The 14,750-nt window shown below is 43.3% G+C and overlaps 1 protein-coding gene across 2 annotated transcripts in view; it reads right to left on the bottom strand.

Annotated features, from left to right (window-relative positions):
• ptprua (protein tyrosine phosphatase receptor type Ua) overlaps nucleotides 1-14,750 on the bottom strand; it is a 204,567-nt gene that overhangs the window by 36,283 nt on the left and 153,534 nt on the right. For both annotated transcript variants that reach the window (XM_072370575.1, XM_072370576.1), the window contains exons 14-19: nucleotides 11,737-11,875; nucleotides 10,217-10,246; nucleotides 9,648-9,808; nucleotides 9,141-9,328; nucleotides 3,696-3,768; nucleotides 1,724-1,800 (exon numbers count right to left, since the gene is read on the bottom strand). In XM_072370575.1, the coding sequence (XP_072226676.1) occupies nucleotides 1,724-1,800; nucleotides 3,696-3,768; nucleotides 9,141-9,328; nucleotides 9,648-9,808; nucleotides 10,217-10,246; nucleotides 11,737-11,875 (668 nt within the window). The remainder of the gene's footprint in view (nucleotides 1-1,723; nucleotides 1,801-3,695; nucleotides 3,769-9,140; nucleotides 9,329-9,647; nucleotides 9,809-10,216; nucleotides 10,247-11,736; nucleotides 11,876-14,750) is intronic.

Below are 14,750 nucleotides of genomic sequence, written 5' to 3'. Positions count from 1 at the left end.
TTGGTGATTAGATCCAGACTGCATGGCTGAAATTTGTTATAAGTTTGGATGGTTAGTTTGTTTGGACTGCTGAAGCTTTCTGGTAAATGAAAACTTATTTCCCGTATCCTGGCATTGTTCCATTCAGTATGGTATGAATTACTGGACTTTGTCAGTGGGATCACCATGTTTAAAACTGACTTTCTCCCCAGATCAGGTCATGTGCTCAGATCTCGATTAAAAATATTCCTTTTCTCACTGGCCTTTCCATTTTAGGTCCAGTTTGAGTGAGTTGTCTTTTGTGTACAGTATTAATGACCCCTGTGGTTGTCTAATAGTATCCTGTAGCTCTTAAAAGCAGCAATCTGGTCACCCTTTGTTGTGTTTAAATGCGGTATATAAACAAAATAACATTACTCTTCTTGGCTATAACCATCTTTTTTGCTGTTGGGGAAGACTGGCAGTGACATGCTACTTAGGAGAAGCCAAAACTAGCAAATTACCGTCAAAAGCTAAGTTGATGAGCAAGAATGGTCTTTTCAGGTGACTTTTTAAAGAGACACAGGTGAATAAACTGCATTGATGCACTGCATTCAAAGCTTAAACAGAATCTGACCGACCAGTCACCTGCTCCATCCCATTTTCTGTTTCTCCAAACCCATCACAGTGACTTGCAGCTCATTCTAAGCACCAGGGCAACAAAAAACAATCTGGCAGTTGTGCTTAGCACAGCAAATGCAATGCCTCTTGACAATAGCTTGCGCCGCTATTTTGTTACATCTGTCGAGAATAGACAAAAGGATCCTTTGAAGATTTGACAGAAAAATGTCAACACCCCTGCAAAACAAAAAATATTTGAACCTACATGTGAAAGTGGAAAGGATAGCAGACCATTCAAGTTTAACCTTTAGAGAAAAAAGCAAAGTTTGAGTAATTCCAGCTTAGGTCCCTTCCATGAATAATTTGGAATGGTTTCACAGCAGTGATGTGTGCCAGAGGTCTTGGCCAGACATGCGGGTGGTGCTGTAGATGGCACAATTAATGGCACAAAGGTCTTGGGAGTATTTGCTCTAATGGAGCACTTATGGAGCACTAAAGGGGATAAAGTGGCCACACAAAACACGGTGAGCTTTGAATGTCTCCTTCTGTCCATTTTACATTGTTTTTTCCTTTTTTGGCAGACTTCGGAAAGCTGTGCCAAAAACAGAGGCACCCTTCAGGTGACCCTTCCATTATGAACCGGAAAAAGGAATAAGTGACTCTCCTTCAGACAGTGTTGGTCCATCTAATGGGAGGGCTTCGAGATTGGATCTCATGGGGGTGCAAACTGCTGCTGGCACTGGAGAGGCTGCCTTAGATACTCACTGGAGCTGAACTGTAGGTGGGATCAAAGTATCTGAAAGGCTCAGCAGAGTTGTATTGGGTCTAGTGTTGCCTTGAAAAAGCATTTATGTGAGTCACGAGGCCCACTGCTTCGGGCTTATGGGCTCTTGTAGGATCTTTGGACTTACTGCGGTAAAATGTAACCTGACAGCCCGTGTGTACTGACACACACAAAGACAATGCAATGTGCTATGCTATGGCTGTGGATGCAGTTATTAACTGATAGTTAGAGATAGAGCATGTGGAGGTGTCCGGTGACTGGTAAAGCATTGGGTCACACAAAATAATACAAATAGGGCAGAGCTGTGGAAAGAGCAAAGGCAGAGATGAAAGAGTGGGTGAAAAAACTCAAATTTCTTACATCTATGTAGTTGGCATTGACATAATCAGAGCTGGGGTCTGCCAGCAGAGAGTGGAGCTTGACTCGATGGCGATCGTCTGGAATGAAGAAGAACTATCAGTTGGTTTGTCAGGAATGCAAACTGCATATCAGGTGATTTCTCTTCAATCTTTAACATGTTGGAAAGCTTGAAGAATAGATCAAAGTGTCACAGTTTGCTCCACTCCAATGTTAACATCCTATAACAGTTAAACCTGAGGGAAAATACAAGCTGTCACAGCATTAAAGAGATGACAACCTCTGGTCCAATAAAGTATGCACACTGTGTAAAAAGACGTGCAAATCACATAAACTAATATTCTATTCACATTAGAGCGAAAAAAAAAAAAAAACAGGAAATGTTGAGAGTCAGACATTCTCCTATTTCATGAAAAATATTGGTACATCTTCAATTTGATGGCAGCAACGCTGGCACAGGGCTGTTTCCGCTGTGGTGCATCTCCTCTTCTTTTAACAACAGCTGCTGGACCTTTGGGAGAGGAATGTTGGCCCATTCTTGACCGATATAAGATTCGAGCTGCTCAGCAGTCCTGGGTCCCTTTTTGTTCTATTTTGTGTTTCATGATGCAGCAAATGGTTTCAGTCGGTGAAAGGTCTGACGCCTGTTATGAAGCCACACTGTTGCAGTATGTGGTTTAACATTGTCTTGCTGAAATACGCAAGGCCTTCCCTGAAAAAACTTCATCTGGATGGGAGCACATGCAGCTCTAAAACCTGTATATATCTGCCGGTTCCAGAGGCACTAAACCTCCTGATAATGTCAGAGATGCAGGCTTTTGAGCTGTGTGCTGATAATAAGCTGGATGGTCCTTGAGGGTGTGGTGCCCATGAGTTCCAGAAAATATTCCAAATTTTAACTCATCTTAACTCATTGGGGGGTGGATAGTGTAGTGGTATGATTGCCACCTTCCATGTGGGAAATCCTGGGTTCAAATCCCCCACATGAAAGGTATTACCTCCAGTAGGGGTCCCTAGGCAAGACCCCCTTACCCTATCTGCCTACCTGTGAGTCGCTTTGGATAAAAGCGTCTGCTAAATGCATAAACATTAAACATTAACTCATCTGACCACAGAACAGTTTACTGCTTTGCCCGAGCCCAAAAAGCTTTAAACCTTTATTTGGAGATGTCACAGTGTACTGTGTTAGCAGAAAATGTTCTGGAAGTGTTCCTGAGTCCATGCAGAGATTTCACTCAGCGCTGTCTGAGTGCCTGTAGATTGCAGGCTTCCAATTCTTTTGCTTATGGACCACATCCTTTTTGCAGATTGCTCATCCTCTGTCAATTTCCTGAGAGACGTAGCATCTCCAAGGTGTTTTTTTTATACTCAATCATGTGACTGATCTGTTGTCATTGACCTAATTATTTGCAGCATGTCCGTCCAGCTGTTTCAGTTCAGTACCTATTTTTCCAGCCGTATGCTGCCCCCATTCCAACTCTTTCCAGAAATGTTGCTGCCATCAAGTGTAAGATCATTCTTTTCCATGAAATAGTAAGATTTCTCGCTTTCAACAACTAATATATATTGACTTATGTTCTCAAATTCTCAAAATGTTGGTTTATGAGATTTGAAAATCACTGCATTCTGTTCTTATTTACCTTTTACACAGGGTCTCAGTCTTTTTCAAATGGAGTTGCGCTACGTTTCCGTGCACTAACCATCAATTTCTATCCAAATAAACGGTTAAATAGAAGTGAATATAAGTCTTGTTGGTAAACCATTAAAAAAAAAAAAACGGTTGCTTTGACTCTTTGATGAAATAAAACAGCAAATCAGTAAAAGTTGGGAAGGTAGTGCAGGGGTTCTTTCTTTGACTTTACTCATTTTCAGGCAGATTCAGGCAAAGGCTTTCATGTTTTCTTCTTATCAACTTCATTTCATCCATTTTTGCATTTCCTTTCCTTGTTCTTTCCAAGCATGCATGAATACTTACGGCTGAGCAAGCTGTCGTGCCTCCCTTTGGTCTTGTCTTTCTTTTTTGTGACATCCCAGCCATCAAAAAAACTCTGCAAAGTCAAAAATGACAAGTTTAGAGAAAAATAAACAAACAGAGTGTGACACGTCTTTAGTTCACCTCAACTCTCGCAGAGAGAAAGATTTAGCTAAGTGGCTCCAAAGCATTACCCTGAGGTCTGACTGGCTTCTGTATCACCTCATTCTATCAAGTCACCAACCAACATCTGACGCAGCGTCGCAGGGAGACACTAAAGCTGAGAGATGGCATGCAGGCAGCACCGACAGCGCGGAGGTGGCCCGCTGCAGTCCTCTTCATTCTACATGCAGCGTGAGGCTTGCCATGTTTTACTGCAATATCTGTGACAGCTGCTTACAGTACAACACCGATCGACAAAATCTGCTGCTGTGGTGAGGTGACTCACTGAATCTAAATTGATACTGAGAGTGAAGAGCGAGCAGCAGGAGAACAAAGACAAAACTGTCAAAATGTTTAGCTCTTGAGGACTGATTTGATCTGGATGTTCTTTTGCTTTTTAATTTCCAGTCGGATCTCTTTGCTGTATCGGTAGGCTCCTGTATTAAAGCACGTCATCTCTCATCTACAATAGGCCAATTCCTCCCTTATCTGGTGGGGGGTGCCAGATTCAGACCACCTGAGGCTCAAGGTGACCCGGGGCCTCATGTACAAAGGGTACGTACGCACAAAAAAGTGGCGTACACATTTTTTCACGTCAACGATCAGATGTATCAAGAGCGAAATGACCGTGGAAATGTGCGGTGCCTCACGCAAATTTCAGGGCTGTCGTACGCACTTTTCTACCGCTGTTGTTTCTTTGGCGACACTTAGAGGTGATGTTGGGAAACTGTTATAATAAATAAATGTGAACACAATTTGTCCTCAGACTGAGTGATGTGCACATCTGAGACACATGAAGAATGAATACACTTGTCTGCAATTACACAAGTGGATATAAAAGCAAGGGCAAAGTGTTGCAGTGCATACCTTTAAAAACAATGGCAGCTTTAGCGGTATTAGAAGAATTGCAATTAGAAAATAGCGTGTTTTAAGAGACTAAGAGGATTTGCTGGCACATGATGACAACTGGCTCATCAGCCGTTTTGAGGGCAATCCCCCTGTAACTGTGCGCAGAGCTGCGGCCGGCGTTGAAGCGCAACACAGCGAGGAGCCATGCGCTGCGTGTGCCACAGGTGATGTGCACACTGGGGTTTAAGCAACCGGGGCATTCCAGAGGGAGCTGACCAACCGATTGGGACTGTGCCAGTCGACCCTGAACCGAGTCATGCCATCCCAGTGGGACGGAATTATCTGCATCTCAGCAGGTATATCAAATTCCCACAATGCAGTTGAACAGGCCAACATTGAAGCGCAATTTGAAGGTTCAACACACGATTCATACATTCAGTAACAGAATTGTTGGGAACAGACAACACGCTGGCACTGTGCCCGATGGGTGGCTTCTTGGTGAGTAACTTTATTCGTGTAATTGTCCTAATATTATTCCCCGTGACGTGCATTGAGCGTGTGCGCCCCTAATTTCTATCCCGTCTTCACAGCATCATAGTTGGTGGTTAAAGTTAGTAACTTGCTGTTTTTTGCTGGTTAAACAACAGCTTAAGATCTTTCTAACAAGCCCCTGATCGTCTCTGTGTGCAAATGTTAATAACCCCGTAAGTGTGAAGTGTCATAATTAGCTTCACCTTTTCCCAGGCGCACTTCTGCTCTAGATTACTGTATGAACACGTTTGTTGTGAGTTACACAAATACAGGTATTTACCTTTAATCAGAGTCACCCACACTCCCACACCCAAACCCCTGACAGAGCAGTGTCACCCATAGTTGTGCCGACTCTCTGTTCAAACCACTTCTTTTTCACCTCTGCTTGTGTGCGCTTCTCAGACGCCTCAGCATTACAGGCCTCGCTCACGCTCTCCCACCCACTCCTCTTATGTTTGCTGTTTATATCGTAGGCCAGCGTGCCAAAGAGCACATTTTTGCGGGCCTCCACTTCAGAAAGTAGCACCTCCATCTCGATTTCCATTAAGTTATTCTTTTTCCGTCTTACTCATTCTTTTTTCTTTATTTTCTGATCGTGCAGAGAGGGGAATCGCAGGTGGAGGGCTAATTTAAATATGATTTGCATATTTAAGTAGGGGCGTGGACAGGGAGGAGTCGGGTACTCTGACATGTGCGCTCAATTCCACGTTGATCGGGATGTACAAAAGAAATGTGCTTGGATTCATGCGTGCGCACACATTGATACATCCGGATATTTTTGTACGTTGGAGGGCATTTTGGTTTGAGCGTACGCCATGTTTCAGTAGGAAATTCACGCAAGTCTTTGTACATGAGGCCCCAGGGGAGCACAATGTGATCAGGCGATTAAACAGCCACTGCACTGTGTACAGGTAACACCTATTCCAGTGCGCTGCACCCCTGCAGTTTTGGAAATAACTGTGTGTTATCTTCATGGAGCTTTATTTTTTCCTCATAATCGCTAATCAATAACTCCGAAAGCACCAAACGATTTGATCCAAAATGTCAAAGTATCCTCTAAGAATGAGGAATTTGGGAATAAATAACAAATAATTAAAAGTAAAGCTAAGAGATCCTTCATGTTATCAGGATAAAGCTAATCTGCTTTACAAAGAAAGGCAGAATGTGTTTGCATCTGACTTAGTGATAAAATACTGCCAAATCCCAGAGGCCTGTAACCTCTTTTTCCAAACATCCACTTACACCGAGAAAAACAAGTAACTGAGAGTCACTGATGGGACTGTTACTTGTTCAGCATTCAAGCTCAGAGCTAACTGCCCTGAACTGAGTTTTACAAAGCGCAATGTTTCTTCTTTTTACTTATACCAGAACCTATTTTTTATCACACAGAAATGGTTATGATGTATGTTAAAACTACTCTTCCACTGCTTACATACGGTCCATGAAGTTTCTCCATAACTAGTGAAACGCTGCCGGGTAATTGCTCACTCATCTCTAAAAGCTTGTCTTTAAAATTCCCGCCATTTTTACAGCTGCCGACCCTATGATCCTACATCCAGTCAAATCTGGTCCTACTCTGGTCTATGTACATACCGCACCTTGCAAACGCGTACTGTTCATGTCTGAGGACATGCACAAATAACGCTCCAAACAATGCAGGAGACACCCATGATCAAACATGCTGGTCCGTGCTTAAAAGCCAGTACAATTCTAGCCTTAGTAAACTTCAGAGCGAGTTTCAGAGCTGAAGAAACATGGTTGAAGCTGCATTTGTGACCACAAGATCAAAAGCCAGCTTTAAATACCCCTTTCAAGTATCTCCTCTCAAACTCCTGAGAAAATCTTCTGTCTCTAAAGCTGCTGAATGCTCCTCTGTGTTGATCAGCCTCCTTTATCCTCATGCTGTTTGGGGGGTTTATGAGAGATTTTGCTGCTGAAAAGTCTCTGCCTGCTGCAGTGTGAAACAGTCAATTAGTGCAGCCAGTTCAAGAAAAAATAATGAATAATTCAAGGCAAATAAGTTCTGTTAAGTTCATTTGAACCGTAATTTCCATTCCCTATTTCTACATATATATCGACCAGGAAAACAGGAACCGGGTGCAGTTATTTATTGAAACGTTATAAAGTGTATAAGGCAAAAAGAGTTTGTAAAATTCTAACGGTTTTTAAGTCTATATTTATTATGAGCACCTTTATTCTCCAACACAGCCTGAACCCTCTCAGACAAGCTTTCTGTCATTTCTTTAAGGAGTCTTCAGGAATAGCTCTTCAGGCTTCTTGAAGGACATCCCAAAGCTCTTCTTTGGATGTTGGCTGCCTTTTGTTCCGTTCTCTGTCAACATGACCCCACACTGCTGCATCTTTGTTTTTCAAGTCTTTGCTGGATTTTTTTCCTCTTTCTTAAGGACATCACTTTCAGATAAAGTTCACCTGCTGTAGATAGTTTTTTTTAGGCCGGATACTTCTTCTGTCCTCCACTTGTTCAGTCTTCCCAGTTTTTTAATGACACACTGCACGCCATGCAGAGATATGTGAAGTTTTTCAGCTAAAAGCTCTTTGGGAATCACCTTATTGGTGCAAAAATACTATTTTATGTCTGTAAAACTAATCTGTATAGACGAAACCAAAAAAAGTTTGATTTAAACAAACACTCGTAACAAAGCGCCTAAAGACAGAAATAAAAATTGGTCTTTTGCTAATTTGACTGTTATTTGTTGCCACAACACTGGTTCGTCTCTTGAGTTAGGTGCCACTTTTATGCTTTAATGCTTAATCAGTTAGTGATTGTTAAGTGGCTTAACAAACAACAGAAATGGTCAGGGAAAAGGACTGGACTGAAAATGAGTGAAAGGGCCACCAAGGTCCAAAGAAAAACCTGGAAAGACCTTCAGAAAACCTGAAGAACCATTGCTCAAGACCACTTTACGGAATTCCATTACATTACAAAACCCCACTCACGGTTGGCTGTGCGCTCGTAGGCTGAAACACTTCCAATCACTCACTGGCTCTAACTCCAGATGTTGCAAATAACACACTGTGCTCCAACCACACAGCCTGGGTCATTCACAGCCCCTCCAAAATGCCTTGAAACACATCTGATCAATGGCAGAGGCAGCGTGACCCAGTGGGAAATAAGGGTTATGAAGTCTGACAGCAGCGTTCACGCTGATCCCCTTCATCTTGTTTATTTCTCCAGGTGATGGGAAGCCACACCAAGGAGTGAAAAAGCGACCCATATATTGATTTTGGTAGGGAGAAATTTGTTGTGCCCTCAGGGGATGGCTTAATGAATCGAAAAAGTGCATCTGGCTTCCTGCAGGTGGAGTTGCAGAAAAGACTTATCACAACTGTTTGATGTGGAGAAGTTCCTGTAATGGCAAAAAACGAAGGCCGAATGGAGTAGCTGAAAAATTTAATTAGACCAAGGAGCATCGAAAAGTTTAGTACAGCAGCATTATCTCTGTAATGCAAATGAAACAAAACTGCATTTTACTGATTGTTCATAAATATTAAATACCCATTTATGCCTTCTGAAAGCAGACTGCAGAGGTCTGCAGGAATAAAGATGTGAGACTGTTCATTTAAGACATATCAAGAATTTTAAGTAGAGGCTTCCTTGAATATTGTTTCCACTTGTTTTCTCTTCTCGCCTTGGTGCTGAAACCTTCCAGGTTCGAACCCCCTTTGCTGTGTATGTGTGACCGTTTCTGACATGCATCAGATTCTACAAAAGCCTGTAGGGCTTTGAGCCTTCACTTCACCTCCCAGCTAACTAAATCAGTTGTTTATGGACCGAGCCTCGTGACCTCTGTCCATCGATGGAGACGATCAAACAAACTGTTGCCACAATACAACTCATTTTCCTCAATGGCCAAAAGTACAGTGCATTGTATCTTCTTTCCTCACCTCATACTCTTGTTTGAAGCCGTATCCCTCGGCCGTCTTCATCTGGTTGATGTGTTGGAGAAGGTCAGCCACCCTTACAGCAGGGTGGAGCTGGCCCGTGTGATACGGCGAGCTCTTCCTCCGACACTGACGTTGGGGCGAGCCTCCCAGTAAACTGCTGGACTCGTTGACAGAGCTGCGCTGCTCGTCTGGGAACACAAACACATACTTTTCACGGCATACCGCTGACACCATGGATCCTGTTCTCTTTTTTTTATATCAATGTAAATAAGTCTGGGGGGCAGCTGAAGGGAAAAAAGTCAGCATTTCTGCTGAACTGCTGGGGCTGACTGGTGCAGTAGAATATTCAAACAGACAAGAGATTTCTCTGCTGAGAGCACCTCGTGTCCTGGCAGAGCAGACTGCATACATGCTTGATAGTAAACATAACTGAAGGTCAGGAAGGAGGGAGCTGCTTTCTCTCCGGACATTTTCTCAAGACTACCCCTATGTTCTTGGCGGCCTTACTTCGAGCGTTGCAGCCGTGGGCATCCATGAAGGAGTGAGCCATCCTCTCATCCTGCTGCAGAGTGCTCTGCTCCGTCATGCTGCAGTCTAAAGAGCTCAGCTTCCGACTCTTCTCCTGCCTGTAGGACATGGCTGCCTTGTTTATGGCCACCTTCTTCCTACTGTGGAGATGCAGGCAGAGAGGTGGAACGATAGTAAGAAAGAGAGGCAGAGAGCAGTAGCAGACAGAGAGAAGTAGAGAAGGGGCAGAGTGAGACAGGCAAGGAGATAAGGGAGAAAGGAAAGGTGGGCGGGTGAGAAGATGAGAAAATGTACTGAGGGGGACAGACATAAAAGGGACGACAAGATTGAAACTGCACAAGGGGGAAAGTGAGATTTGGTGATAGCAGCAGATTGCTGTTTGGGTTGGAAGAAGAAGAGGGAGGAGGAGGAGGGAGGTAGGGGTTGACTAGATGATACTGGAGGATGAGGAGGTGGAGGGGGGTGCTTATTTCCATTTTAGTACTCCTTGGGCTACAAAGGGCAAGCAGGGGAAAAATGGAGAATGGAGGGAGAGAGAAGTAACTTACGGGTAGTAAGGGTAAGAATAGAAGTCCCTTCTGATTAGCACGAAGGAGGAGGAAAGGAGAGAGAAGAGAGTGAAGAGAAAAAAAAAAAGAAAGGTGACTATGGTGTATCCAGATGGGCTTCAGAGAGATCAATGAAGTGTGTTGGAATGTTCCCAGTCTGGAATTATGAATCAGGGCATTAAAAAAGATAATAGGGATCATCATTTAACAGAACCAAAACCAACATGCAGAATCTGAGGTTAATATCAAATTATATCTGTATCAGTCAGTCCTGATACCCCATGAATAACACGTCAAAGATAAAGGCTGACAGGTAAAATCACTGAATTAAACTAAATCTTACATCTTTTTAGGTATCACATGTCATCAAACTTGGGATCCTCTTTTATGTCAGCTGCACACCTGTTAAGTTCTGTGACTGCAACCGCACCCCAGGAAAAGTTTAATTTGTAATTCATTTGAACATTTGTCTCAAAGACAAAAGCACGAAGGGGAATTTTTGAGTGTCTTCACAAAGCAATGTCATTTTATTTAGAAAATGTTCTTTAAAAATCTAAAAATGTGATGCTAGCAAGACACAAGGAGGCAAAGAAAGTCAAAGTTTTTCAGAAAAAATACAAGAAACAGTGTTCTGGAAGATTCTATCTGGTGACTGGTGAGGGTTTCAGGATTGGGTGTAAAAGGAGCATCATGATGATCATATGAAAATTATGATCAGCACAAAAAAAAAGCAAAGAACTTTTGTCTTTCCACATCTACGGAGCAGAACATTGTGAAAAGACTGAGTGAGTTAAAAAAAGAGAACGCCAATTTCATCCAAACGCGTTTAAAATGAATGGTCTAATCATGTACGGTGGCTCTGAGCGGTCAAACTCTAAAAGGGACAAACATTTCACCCATGCAAAGAAACACAAAAAAAGTGTTGAGTAGGTGTGTAAAAATGATGACATAATGTACAACGTCTTGGAGCTTGGGGCTCATCCGGTAAAATAACAAAAAGAACCAGCAAAAACAACCTTCCTGACCAATTACGAGCCCATCCACCAGCACCTCACAGCTGCTCACTTCACGTAATTGAGTGGGCAATGGAATAACACGGCCCTTGATGAAATATGTCACACCCAGACAAATGTTCCACCAACGCCCAGTGAGCAGGGAAGAAAACACTGCAGGTGAGACAGACTACAGAGGTAATTTGCAAGTGGAAGCCAGCCAACGGCTCCAGTGTGAGCAGGCTGCATTTGAATGTGTTCAGCCAACATGCAGACCTTGAAATTAAAAGATGAGATGAACACAAAAGCCCGGCCGAGACACAGGTGGGAGAATTTAGGATTAATGCTCAACCATTCCACTATGTCAGGTTGCAATTTACTCTCATTGCAAGATGCATTCCTCTGTAGAACCTCGCTGCCAAGTGGGAAAGATGTGGATTAACTGGGCTACCCGGGAAACATTAAGACCTTCGACAATAACTGCTAAATGGTCAAACCCATCCAACACGGCTGTGAACAGCCACTCACCCCTTCTTGATAATGATGACGATGGCCCCCAGCAGCAGAATGAGGACCACCAGACCTCCGGCGCAGGCCCCCAGGATCAGACCCATGTCCTCGGCATGCTGGGATACCTCCAGAGCCCTCTTAGAGTCTTTACAGGCAGCTGCACAATAAAAAAAGACAGATGTAAGGAAGAGAAGGTTGCAAGGGAAGAGTAGCATAGAGTTTCTCACAAAGACAGCCATCATTCTAACTACTAAACCATGATGTTCAATCAGGGGATTCAATGTCAATTAACTGTTGATTTGAGGATAATGAATATAAACAAACTATCGTCATGATGGCTGGCACCCTCTGCTGGTCTTTACACTGTAGGTGTGTGTTGCGAGGAAATCTGCTCCATTTCCACACAGATTATGGCACAAAACAAGAGGAGTGTTCAGATCTGCTACTTAAAAGCAGAGCTCACCCCTCGAACTCCAAAAATACGAGTATATGTACACACTCGTCATATACTGATGCTGGTACCAGTGGTGGGAGCCATCCCAACGGCAACATGGAAAATGCCTGCAAAGCTTTCTGCAATGAAGTGTATTTTACCGTATGTTTTAATGACTGACCATGACGTCTTCCAAAGCATAACTGAGTATTTTAAGTGCCTAACCGTAACTATGTAATAGCATTATCTAACCTTAGCCAAGTACATATATATATGAAAAATATACAATTATATTACTGTATAATTTTGCTATATTTCTTTCTCATTAAGTGACTAAGAAAAGTTTGAGCGCAATAAAAAAGCTGAAAGCGCCGGTTAGGTGGTACCCTGCACATTGAAAACTGATGCTTGAGGCTTTTGACCAGGTGGGAATATCTGATGTGTTATATCCAACTTCACAAGCTTTATTCGGCTACACTTTTTATAATTCCCTGGGAGATTTACATCTCCACCCAGCGCAGTGGTGTTGCAGATTATTTTGTGGCTAAAAGGTCTACTACAGTATTCAGAAACCTCACCTTGAATAAATTTGTTTAATATCCACCAGAAAAATGTATTTATCTCCATCATAGGGAAAGAGACCAGAACTCAGAACATCACAGCCTGGACAAATACTGTAGAAGTAACCGGGGATGGTGCTCCTTTAACTAGATAAATGTGAATTTCTACACAAACATGTTTAATATCAAACAAAGCACAACCATATTTAACAGTGCATAGGTGGGACTGCTACTCCATTGCTGTGCAATTCTTCTATTAAACCTTCATAGCTGAAACTATGACGCTTTTTGTGTCTCGTGCTGCTCAGTTATCCCAACACTGTCTATCTAACCATTCAGATAATGTGAAATGGAGGAGAGGCAGTTTTGGTATGTGAACCATGAACCTTTAAGCTGTCATGTTTTCTTTTCCATACGAGACAGATGGTTGAAATTGTACTGCTTTGCCTGAAAAGCCAGCAGTTACCCAAGAGTGAGCAGTCAATCACGTGTATGGATCACAATCACTTTGCATCATCACCTTAAGAGGTCGAGTCAGATGATAGACTGATGATTGATGTTGACTTCTCACAATAAATACTGCTGTGTTCCACTGGGGGACTGCTGACAGAAAGAAGAGTACGTTCCAGTTTTTTGTTGTGCTCTGCCGTTACAAGCATACATTTGCAAAACTGAAGATCTTATCCTTTTGATAAAAATCAGTCACTAAACACTGGAATAGTGAGCAGGAGCTAGTTATATGAATAAGGTTAAATTTGGCTTGTGCATAAAAAGAGGTGGATTGAAAACAAGGTACACTGCTGCACGCAGGTACACTGCTGCACGCAGGTACACTGCTGCACGCAGGTACACTGCTGCACGCAGGTACAATGCTGCACGCAGGTACACTGCTGCACGCAGGTACACTGCTGCACGCAGGTACACTGCTGCACGCAGGTACACTGCTGCACGCAGGTACACTGCTGCACGCAGGTACACTGCTGCACGCAGGTACACTGCTGCACGCAGGTACAATGCTGCACGCAGGTACAATGCTGCACGCAGGTACAATGCTGCACGCAGGTACAATGCTGCACGCAGGTACACTGCTGCACGCAGGTACAATGCTGCACGCAGGTACAATGCTGTACGCAGGTACAATGCTGTACGCAGGTACACTGCTGCACGCAGGTACACTGCTGCACGCAGGTACAATGCTGTACGCAGGTACACTGCTGCACGCAGGTACAATGCTGCACGCAGGTACACTGCTGCACGCAGGTACAATGCTGCACGCAGGTACACTGCTGCACGCAGGTACAATGCTGCACGCAGGTACACTGCTGCACGCAGGTACACTGCTGCACGCAGGTACACTGCTGCACGCAGGTACACTGCTGCACACAGGTACACTGCACATATGTACACTGCAGCACACAAGCAGCGCCTCGCTCAACATGAAGGAAAAAAACAGCTTGGCCTCAAAGGTGACTCATTTAATCAAACATTCAGAGAATAAATGAGGTAATGAAAGTTCATATCCAACAAGACTACCTTTACATAAAGCTGTATCCACATTTAAAAAAAAAAAGAACAGTTTTATGGGAAATTTGGCCAGCAATACATAACGCACACAAGGACACAGTAAGCATGTCTTTAACATGCTGCATCTTTTAACTGAGTTTACATCCACTTCTACCGTCTTACTGACACTACCAGGAAAAAGGTTATTTACACAGCACTCCGTTGTTGTAATTTATCCGTCAGGTTGATTCAAACAGGCTCTCTCCAGCTTAAGTAGAAGTAACAAGCGGCACTGAAACAAGGAGCTTGTGGGCAGTATGATGCTCCCTACATTTTTACCCACAGATAAGTGGAGCTACGGTTACAGCTCGGCTGGGCCACGTCCGACTCCTCTGCTGAAGGAGGCGATACGCCCCCTTTCAGCCTGCTAGTTTTGTGTATTTCTGGTCAAACTATTACATCACAAAACAAGCAACAAACAGTTTAGTTGGCAGAAAACTGATACCACTTTGAGCGGTGAATCAGACTCTTTACGG

The sequence above is a fragment of the Leuresthes tenuis genome, unplaced genomic scaffold (assembly GCF_036924035.1).
Source record: "Leuresthes tenuis unplaced genomic scaffold, fLeuTen1.0.hap1 SCAF_18, whole genome shotgun sequence".
Lineage (NCBI taxonomy): Eukaryota > Metazoa > Chordata > Actinopteri > Atheriniformes > Atherinopsidae > Leuresthes > Leuresthes tenuis.
Note: the sequence above shows the minus strand (reverse complement) of the source record. Positions and strands in the feature narration are given on the sequence as shown.